The 9,419-nt window shown below is 49.8% G+C and overlaps 1 protein-coding gene and 2 long non-coding RNA genes across 7 annotated transcripts in view; 1 reads left to right on the plus strand and 2 right to left on the minus strand.

Annotated features, from left to right (window-relative positions):
- LOC309638987 overlaps positions 1-3,494 on the minus strand; it is a 109,211-nt gene extending 105,717 nt beyond the window's left edge. For 2 of the 3 annotated variants that reach the window (XR_014251394.1, XR_014251396.1), the window contains exons 1-2: positions 3,244-3,384; positions 2,898-3,008 (exon numbers count right to left, since the gene is read on the minus strand). This is a non-coding gene — a long non-coding RNA (uncharacterized lncRNA). Of the gene's footprint in view, positions 1-2,897; positions 3,009-3,243 lie in introns of all 3 variants that reach the window. The other variant, XR_014251395.1, reaches the window with a different exon arrangement.
- A 217-nt stretch (positions 3,495-3,711) lies between these two features.
- GTF2H4 (general transcription factor IIH subunit 4) lies at positions 3,712-9,325 on the plus strand. 3 transcript variants are annotated; one of them, XM_082415408.1, is made up of 14 exons: positions 3,712-3,888; positions 4,524-4,666; positions 4,922-5,026; positions 5,386-5,517; positions 5,791-5,887; positions 5,983-6,071; positions 6,286-6,397; positions 6,592-6,615; positions 6,881-6,964; positions 7,209-7,341; positions 7,522-7,652; positions 8,265-8,312; positions 8,486-8,564; positions 9,034-9,325. In XM_082415408.1, exons 2-14 carry the CDS (start codon positions 4,527-4,529, stop codon positions 9,204-9,206), a joined length of 1,347 nt encoding a protein of 448 aa, XP_082271534.1. In that variant the 5' UTR covers positions 3,712-3,888; positions 4,524-4,526; the 3' UTR covers positions 9,207-9,325. The 3 variants fall into 3 exon arrangements, with proteins under 3 accessions (XP_082271534.1, XP_082271533.1, XP_082271535.1); XM_082415407.1 differs by having other exon boundaries at positions 3,713-3,888; positions 6,547-6,615; XM_082415409.1 differs by lacking the exons at positions 3,712-3,888; positions 4,524-4,666; positions 4,922-5,026; positions 5,791-5,887 and having other exon boundaries at positions 5,418-5,513; positions 6,547-6,615.
- LOC309638985 lies at positions 8,626-9,132 on the minus strand. The gene is made up of 2 exons (XR_014251391.1): positions 8,994-9,132; positions 8,626-8,887 (listed from the first exon to the last, which is right to left on the minus strand). It is a non-coding gene; the product is annotated as an uncharacterized lncRNA (long non-coding RNA).
- Positions 9,326-9,419: the final 94 nt, after the last annotated feature.

Genomic DNA, 9,419 nt, shown 5'->3' on the forward strand with positions numbered 1-9,419 from the left:
TCTCAGTTGATGACATTTACAAAATGAGCCAACTGGATAATGAGGATGACAATAAAGATAATTTAATCTTCGGTTGTATTGATAGGCCCTTGGGGTTCCAGGTCACAGGTCTGAGTCCTGCTGGAACCTACACAGGTCAGACCACTGTGATCCACAATTTAAGACAAGCACTGACAAGACAATAGTTTAGAGGCCAGAACCCAGAACGGTGAGCAAAAGAAGCCATGGCAGTGAGCCGAGAACTCCCAAATTTCTGAGCTTAGAACTCTTAAGCTCTAGACCTGCACAACCACCTAGGGGTCATTTGAATTTCAGTCTCAGCGTGTTCAAACCTGCTGCTCCTCCGTGGTTCTCTGACTCAGTGAATGGCAGCTCAGCTGTGCAAGCCAGAAACCTGGGCATCATCATTGACACCCCTTCTCCCTTACTCTCACCTCCCAAGTCCAGTGTATCAAGAAGCTCTGTTGCCTTTGATTCCATATTTCCCTTAAATTCATCATTTCTGTCTCCATCCCTATCGGAGCACACGCCACCTGCATCTTGCTTGGACCACTGCAGTAGTCTCCCAGGATCTGTTTCTGTTCCTGTCTGGTTTGTTTACAGGCCTACAGCCAGTGTGATCTTTAAACACACAAATCTGACCCCACTCCTTTATTCTACACCCTTTAATGGCTTCCCATTGACCTTAAAATAAAGAACAAAATCTTCTTGGCCAAGTTTGCCCCTCCTCCTGCTTTGTGCACCACTGGCCTTCTTTCAGTCCCTCCAATGGACTCAGTCCTTCTTGCCACATGGCATTTATAGCTTGCTGTTCCTCCACCTGGAACATAATTCCCTGCTGTTTTTGCCTTGTTAACTCCTGCTGGTCCTTCAGCAACCTTCCCTGACTTGCCCGACCAGGTCAAATGCCCTTGATGCTCTCGGAGCACATGCCTTTCTTCTTTGTAGGACCTACTACAGATGCGAATTTACATGTTTTTTGTTTGGCTGGTTTTTTAGTAATGATGATGCTATTTACTGAGCACCCTCTCTGTGCCAGGTACCATACTTATTACATATTGTATCTTATTTAATACAACACAGGAAGTAGTTAAACTTATTGCCATTTCACAGAGAAGAAAACCTCTCGTTAGGTTAGCAACATGCCCAAGGCAGCACAGCTGGGAAATGGAGAAGCTGGTGGAAAACAGGCCCGTCATCTCCTGGCTCTGTTCTTTCTCTCCAGGATGCTACCCGAGGGGAGGAGGGCATGAGCTCTCCATTACCCAACATAGGACGTTTTCAAGCACAGGGTGGATAGCCCTATGTCAGGGAGCTCTTTCCACAATCTCAGCTCCTAGGAGCCCAGGCTGATTTTCTTTCTGAAGGCCAGTTCCAGGAACTCAGCCTGTGCTCAGCCTGACATCAGACACCTTGCATCCCTTAGGGCAGGGCTCTCCAAGAGAACTCTGTGATCATGGAAATGGTCTATATCTGCACTGTCCAATAGGTAGCCACTAGCCACATGTAGCTGTTGAGTATTTGAAATGGGGCTAATGTGTCCAAGGAACTGAATTGAAAATTTTATTTCAGTTAATTTAAATTTAAATAGGGCTTCCCTGGTGGCGCAGTGGTTGAGAATCCGCCTGCCAATGCAGGGGACACGGGTTTGAGCCCTGGTCTGGGAAGATCCCACATGCCGCGGAGCAGCTAGGCCCGTGAGCCACAACTACTGAGCCTGCGCGTCTGGAGCCTGTGCCCCGCAACGAGAGGCCGCGCGACAGTGAAAGGCCCGCGCACCACGATTAAGAGTGGCCCCCTCTTGCCGCAACTAGAGAAAGCCCTCGCACAGAAACGAAGACCCAACACAGCCAAAAATAAATAAATAAATAAATTTATGGAAGAAAAAAAAATTTAAATAGCCACAGGTGACTAGCAGCTCCTGTTCTGGACAGTGTAGCCCTAGTTTTCCCTACACTGTAGGGAACTGTGACCAGTCTGCCCAGGTCCCCCTTGCTTGCTCTAGTCAAAATGAAGCATATGGCCTATGTGAGTTTAACACACACATAAAAGCTTCTTTTACAGAGATGGCACTGGATTAGGTATGCCATTTTGTAATCTGCTCTTGTCCCCATCATGATAGGTGGTACGTAGCTCAGGCCAGTATGCAGACAGTGACCTCCTCTGCAAGCGCTGCCCAGTATTCTACATTGCAATGACCCACATTTTATCTAACCAGCTCCCAATGATGGACATTTGGACTGTTTTCATTGTTTTCATGCTACAACAACAAACACACTTCAGTAAACATCTTTGCATGTATATCTTTGTACCTACGTGGCAGAATTCCAGTATGCTACTTTCCTAATGGGGGAGTTGCTAGGTCAAAGGGTAATTACATTAAAATCACTGGTACATACCGCCAAATTACCCTTAGAAAGGTGTGCCTATGTCAACCCTCCACAAAAATATATGAGTATGAAAAAAAAAATGAGTATGGTTAAGTGCTCATGTATACTCATGCCAACAATGAGGTTGTCAATCCTTTTTTTTTTTTCTAATTGGACTTTTTATTATTTCTTTAATTTACTTTTCCTTAATTAAGAGTGAAGTTGAGATTTTCTTCATTTGGTTACAAGGCACTTGTATTTCTTCTGTTTATTGCCTGTTATTTCTTAATATTTCTACTGTGTTGTTTCTTTTTCTTATTGCTTTACAAGAGTTCTTTGTATTTTGTCTATTTTATCAAATATTTCTTCCCAGATTGTAATTTGTCTTTTAACCTTACTCAACGTTTGCCATAAGGAAGCTTTGTCAGTTTTGTGTCATTCTTTGAGGATTTTAAACATTGCTAAAGAAACGGAACAACAAAACAAGCATGGGTGGCCTACAAGGTATAACAAAGTCTTAGTTCTTACCATTTTGATTCCTGGTCACTCGCAAATGAACTTCAACTCCCAGTTCGGGCACTTTCTAGCTGTCTGACGGTGGGCAAACTTCTTAATCTCATTGAGCTTCCGTCTTCTAGTCTGCAAAGTGGAAATAACAAAACTTGCCTTATAGGAATGTGGGGAGACGTGTAGCTCTGGCTTTGGCTGAAGACGTTCCCTTTCCTTACCTGGCAGTAGTTTCATAAATCAAATCAGACCAAACAATTGGTTTCTTTTTAAAACTGCATTTATTAGGATCTTCTAATTAAACGGGAGGTGGGGAGGTGGGTGGAAGCATGGAGGACGTGACAATTAAGATTTATTGAGTACTTACGTGCCGAGGAAGGCGCACTGGATCGAATTAACTCCTAATTCGAGAAAATGCTCTGGATAGTGCATATTCCAAATTCACGGGGAGCAACTGAGCTCAAAGAACCCAGTTTCGTGCGTCTCCAAACCCAAGCGCCTCACCACCATGTCTTTTCTGCGCCTCCGCCAGGAAGCTCTCAGGGCATTTCTACTCCCAGCGTCCCCACTCCAGCTCAGGTCGGTTAGATTTGCCGTTGGCCGAGAGGGTGGAGAGCGACGCGGAACAAAGCGGCCCAACCTCTGGTGGCCCCGACTCTCTCAAGTAAAAGCCAGCCTCTCCCCTCTAGGCTTCCCCGCGATGCCTTTTGGGAGTTGTAGTCAGACGCGCTTCAGCTTGCTCCCGGGTGGGGAAAGACAAGACTCCAATTCCCAGTATGCCCTGCGGCGGGCGAGCGCAGCGCCGATTCTTGTCCTCCCTGCTTCTCCACTCCTTCCCTTCTTTTCTGAATCCTCCACGCTGGTCTCCTGTCGGTGAAATCCTTCGACCCTCTCCCATTTTTTTCTCTCATTTTCCGCCATCCTTTTCCCTATTCCCCGGAGCCAATGAGAGACATTGGCTCCGTTTAAGCGACGAGACTTGGAGTGCACGAGGGGGGATCGACACTAAGTGGTAAGGGGGCTGGGAGAGAAGCGGTGGCGGAGGTATGAGAGGAAGAGAGTTGAATGAGAGGAGAGGACTGGGAGGAAAGTAGGGGGCAAGTTAGGAGATCAAGCGGTGTGGGTCAGGCTGAATGGGGTGAAGTAGTCTTGGGGGCGGGAAGAGGAAAGAGGTGGAATTGGATTTGGGAGACACGGAGGGGTAAGGTAGTTATTGCCGTGCCCAGCACGAGAAATGGGGCCAAGAAATAGATGGGAAGAACGGACAGATTTGGAGCTTATAGGCTGCTCAGACCAGGAGAGGTAGGAGGGAGAGAGGGTTGGGCTCCAACAAGTCTTTTTGTCACTGCTTAGGTAAACATGAGACAAGTCATTGAAATACAAAGTTTGCAAATATGGGACAATTAACAATTCTGCCATCTAGAAATTTAGAGAAGACTGGAGCCGAGGCCAGCAGTGGGGCAAGGAGGCAGGAAAAGAGGGGTGGTTGGTCAGGTTTGGGAGAAACAAGAGATGAGTGACATGAAAAAGGAAACCATAGAAAAGATGCATTTTTGTGGGGGCCGGTGGCTCTGGAGCCAGAGTGAGAAAGGTGAGGGGCAACACTGGCATGGACTGTGGGGGAACACTAACACTTGCACCTCTCAGGTGATGGAGAGCACCCCTTCCAGGGGTGGACTGAATCGAGTACACCTACAATGCAGGAACCTGCAGGAATTCCTAGGGAGCCTGAGCCCTGGGGTATTGGACCGATTGTATGGGCACCCTGCCACCTGTCTGGCTGTCTTCAGGTGAGGACTCCCTTCATGGCAGGGACCATGGTGGGGAAATGTAATGAGGCCTGCAGACTGGAATAAGTTCTCGTGGGTAGAAGCTTAGCCCTCGTGGGCTTGGAGATTGAAGTGTGCCAAACCAGATGGAGGTAGTGGGGGCAGCAAGACTGGTAAAAGTGTGGGGGGTGAGGTGAGGTGTTTGAGGCCATTGAGAGCAGGGATGCAGTTCTCAGGCAGCTCTGATATTAACATTTTCCCTCTCCTGTCTTACAGGGAGCTCCCATCTTTGGCTAAGAACTGGGTGATGCGGATGCTCTTTCTGGAGCAGCCTTTGCCGCAAGCTGCTGTAGCCCTGTGGGTGAAGAAGGAATTCAGCAAGTGAGTGTCTCCTGCATTCTCAGCCAGATACAAATTTCTCAATAGCCAGGTTTCCCAAACTGCTGTTCTTGGGACACTTCCAGGAAATATTGATGGGAACACCACAAAACTTGTAATTAAGCAAGTTTTGGGAGATTCCGTTTACTGTATTTTGCCTCTTGGAGAGTTGTGAGGTCTGTAAGAAGGCTCTGGTAGGTGTTACAGTAAAGAAATTTGCCTTAAGAAGACACTGATCTTACTCTCACGTGAAACAGTGTTCCAAGGATCACCAGTTCAGAACAGGCAGAAATGGAAGCCTTTATGGGCCTCCTTCTTTCTGTTCTCCAGACATCCCCCTCACCTCTCTGCTTCTGTTCCAGAGCTCAGGAGGAAAGCACGGGGCTGCTAAGCGGCCTCCGTATCTGGCACACCCAGCTGCTCCCTGGTGGTCTCCAGGGCCTCATCCTCAACCCCATATTCCGCCAAAACCTCCGCATTGCCCTTCTGGGTGGGTATGTCACTTACACCTTTTCCTAAGCTAGGCAGGGGAAATAGTGATTAAACTGCTCATTAAACTGCTGGAGGGGAAGCTCCTGAGGGGGCCTCTCTGGAAGCTTGTGGGCTGCACTTTGGAAGCTCCTTTAGGAATAAGTTGGACCAGACATAGCTACATGGTGTAGGAAATGTCTGCCACTCATGGCCCCTGGGGACGAAGGTGGAAAGAGGGCAGAAGGGTGGGTGGGGAACACAGGCAGGGTTCCTTACTCTCGGCCGTCCTGGCATAGGGGCAAGGCCTGGTCTGATGACACAAGTCAGCTGGGACCAGACAAGCACGCCCGGGATGTCCCCTCACTTGACAAGTATGCAGAGGAGCGATGGGAGGTGAGGACTTGGGACTCTGTGTGTGTCTCTGCTTGTGCTCCTACTTCCCACGGCCTTTAGAGGCATCCGAATCTGTGTTCTCTTCCGTTCCTCAGGTGGTCCTGCACTTCATGGTGGGATCCCCCAGCGCAGCCGTCAGCCAGGACTTGGCTCAGCTCCTTAGCCAGGCTGGGCTCATGAAGAGGTGAGGAAGCCAGAGGTACAGCGGCTCTGTTTTGCCATCTCCTTGGGTGCCTGCTAAATTGAGTGTCCACATCGGGTCAGGATTGCAGAGGGTTGACTGTAAAAGAAGAGCTGAGCAGAGTACGGCCAGAGATAAACCAAAAAAACTGTGATCACACAGGTGGGATGGTGGCCTTTCTCTGCACACCTCTGCCATAGGCCCTCTCTGTCTCTAGTGCTGAACCTGGAGAGCCGCCCTGCATTACCTCTGCCGGCTTCCAGTTCCTGTTGCTGGACACCCCGGCCCAGCTCTGGTACTTTATGTTGCAGTATCTGCAGACAGCGCAGGTGAGCAGGTCAGGGGCTGCCTGCCGGCATGCTCTGCTCTTCCCAGGACCCACTGAGAGACTGCTGCCCGTAGACTCTGTTCCCTGATTTTTTCTCCTCATTTCCTCCCTTCCATCCCTCCCCCTTTGTCTCTGCCCATTCCTCCCTAGAGTCGGGGCATGGACCTAGTGGAGATTCTCTCCTTTCTCTTCCAGCTCAGCTTCTCTACTCTGGGCAAGGTAAGCTGGGGGCTTGGGTGGGCAAGATGGGAAAAGAGTAGAGAGATGGGAAAGGGAAATGAGGTTATGGGGCAATACAGTGAAAGATAAGAATGAACAAAGATGGGAAAAGATTAGAGAGATGGGAAAGGGAAATGAGGTTATGGGGCAATACAGTGAAAGATAAGAATGAACAAAGATGGGAAAAGAGGGAGCGAGTGTATGGGGTTGGGAAAGGGAGGATGAGATGTGTTTTGGACCCCAGCTGGCCATCTCTCTTCCCTAGGATTACTCTGTGGAAGGTATGAGTGATTCTCTGTTGAACTTCCTGCAACATCTGCGTGAGTTTGGGCTTGTTTTCCAGAGGAAGGTATGAGCACCCAGATACATGGCTTCTAGGGAAGAGGCAGGGTGGTATGGTGCCTTGGCCTTAAAAAGGAGTGGGGTCTCAGGAGGCAGGAAGCAGTTGCCAGGACTGAATGCTTGGGTCCCTCGGGAGAAAAATTGGGAGTTGAGGTTCTGTGCACTGGAAGGAATCTATAATGTCTGAGGAGGAAGATGAAGGGCAGTAACGCCGGAGAGAGGGCCTATTGCCTTTCCCTTCTCCTTTCCAGAGGAAATCTCGGCGTTACTACCCCACGCGACTGGCCATCAATCTCTCGTCAGGTGTTTCTGGGGCTGGGGGCACTGTGCATCAGCCAGGGTTCATTGTCGTGGAAACCAATTACCGGCTGTATGCCTACACGGGTGAGGCTGGACAGAGGGCCCCTGGGAGAGCAGGCTGGGGAGGGGAGTGGGGAAGGGGAAAGAAGGAGGAGGGACTGCCAGTTTCTGGTCATGTAAACTTGGTGGTTTACAGAGCTCTCTGAGGCTTGAGCTCTGGGTGTGGAGGAGCCTCCTAATCCTGTCTTCCTATCCTCGGGTCAGAGTCGGAGCTGCAGATCGCCCTCATTGCCCTTTTCTCTGAGATGCTCTATCGCTTCCCCAACATGGTGGTGGCACAGGTGACCCGGGAGAGTGTGCAGCAGGCCATTGCTAGTGGCATCACAGCCCAACAGGTATCGCCTCTTGGGGAAGGTGCAGGTGGGAAGAAAGGCTGCACCTGGCCTGTGGGGTACAGGGTGGTCACCTCATGGAAGGCTAGCATGGGGTCTGTTATAGTAGGTGGTGGTGACGAGAAATCAAGGCTCTAGGTGTGGGAATAGGTAGACCGTCGAGGGGAAAACACATGGAAGAAGGACACCACCACTTCCTAGCTGCAGAGATGGTCTAGTTGTTTCTCTTCTCTGAGTCTCAGTTTCCTCATCTGGAAAATGGAAATAATGAGAGTTCTCACCTCATAGGGCTATTGGAAGGATTCAGTGAAATAAAGGTAAAGCATTTAGCTCAGAGCCTGCCATGCAGTAAGTGCTCAAAAATAATAGTTGCTGTTATTTTAAAGATAAAAAAACGAGACTATGGAAAGGACAGATGTGTCAAAGAAGGAGTAGCAGACATCACCAGTGGGAACAGCACCTTGGGACAACAGCTAAACTGGGATGGGTTGAACTGTTGACAGGCATGTGCCCAAGAGTTTTTAAACAGTTGATGTTCAGTGACATTAGGTGACAGCTTAGGTAGCTTTCCTGCTTTCTTAAGCCCTTGATCCCAGTTCTTGTCTGTTTTCCTAGATCATCCATTTCCTAAGGACAAGGGCCCACCCAGTGATGCTTAAACAGGTACAAACAGGAGACTGGAGGTACAGACAGCTGCTGGAGGCTGACAGCCCTTGGCACCTGGCGATGAAGTGATGGAAAAGAGAAAGGGGCACCCAAATCTGGGGGATGAGTGGAGGGCTAGGGTTGTCTGGAGTAGTATTCCTGAATCTTACAGCCATCCCTTGCCCCTGCAGACACCTGTGCTGCCCCCCACCATCACGGACCAGATTCGGCTGTGGGAGCTGGAAAGGGACAGACTCCGGTTCACCGAAGGTGAGTGGCTTTTGCGGTTGATTCTTGGTCATTGGCCAGAGGAAGGACAATTCAGTCTTGATGAACTGAAAAAGCTATTCATGCATTTTATTTTTTGTTTACTGCATGGGCTGGTAAACGCATGCACTTTTTATTTTGGGGTGAGTCGGTGGCAGTAAATAAATTGTCTCAAATCAGTGCAATTTGGATTTAGCTAGAAGAGGGAAATTGGGAGGGATAATTCATAGTAATTTCTCTGGTTTTGGTAAGCATTAGTGGGTTTTCTTATTGTATTATACTGCTTTCCTGAATATGGCTGGATCACACTAGTGTTAGGATGAGCCCTGGAAGAGGCAAACATAGAAGATTAGTATTTAAACGTGGTGGATGGCAAGCCCAGACCGCTGCCCTGAGGCTGCCACCCAGGGGCTCCGCGCCTCAGGTTCTCACCTCCTCTCTCTCCCCGTCGCTCCTGACCTGCGGACCCCAGGCGTCCTGTATAACCAGTTCCTGTCGCAAGTGGACTTTGAGCTGCTGCTGGCCCACGCTCGAGAGCTGGGCGTCCTGGTGTTCGAGAACTCGGCCAAGCGGCTCATGGTGGTGACCCCGGCCGGGCACGGCGACGTCAAGCGCTTCTGGAAGCGGCAGAAGCACAGCTCCTAAGAGTGGGGGACCGGACCCGGGAGGGCGGGCCGCGTGGAGGCGGGTGCGGCGTCGGAAATCAGGAGTTTTCTTATTCACACGTTGGGACTGTTCTTGTTTAATAAAGTTGTGAAAGTGAACCATGCAGCCCCCGGCGCCTCCCCGAGAGGCCACCCCGCTCGGCGGAGAAAGCCCTCCTCCCCGCGTCGACAGCCATTGGACCTGGAGGGGAAG

The sequence above is a fragment of the Balaenoptera physalus genome, assembly GCF_965194825.1.
Source record: "Balaenoptera physalus genome assembly, chromosome: 11".
NCBI lineage: Eukaryota > Metazoa > Chordata > Mammalia > Artiodactyla > Balaenopteridae > Balaenoptera > Balaenoptera physalus.

Coding starts and splice junctions, on each gene's coding strand:
- GTF2H4 (XM_082415407.1), top strand. CDS start 4,527: ATGGAGAGCACCCCTTCCAGGGGTGGACTGAATCGAGTACACCTACAA. Junction 6,072..6,285: donor CAGGCTGGGCTCATGAAGAG/GTGAGGAAGCCA, acceptor CTCTGTCTCTAG/TGCTGAACCTGGAGAGCCGC. Junction 7,342..7,521: donor CCGGCTGTATGCCTACACGG/GTGAGGCTGGAC, acceptor TCCTCGGGTCAG/AGTCGGAGCTGCAGATCGCC.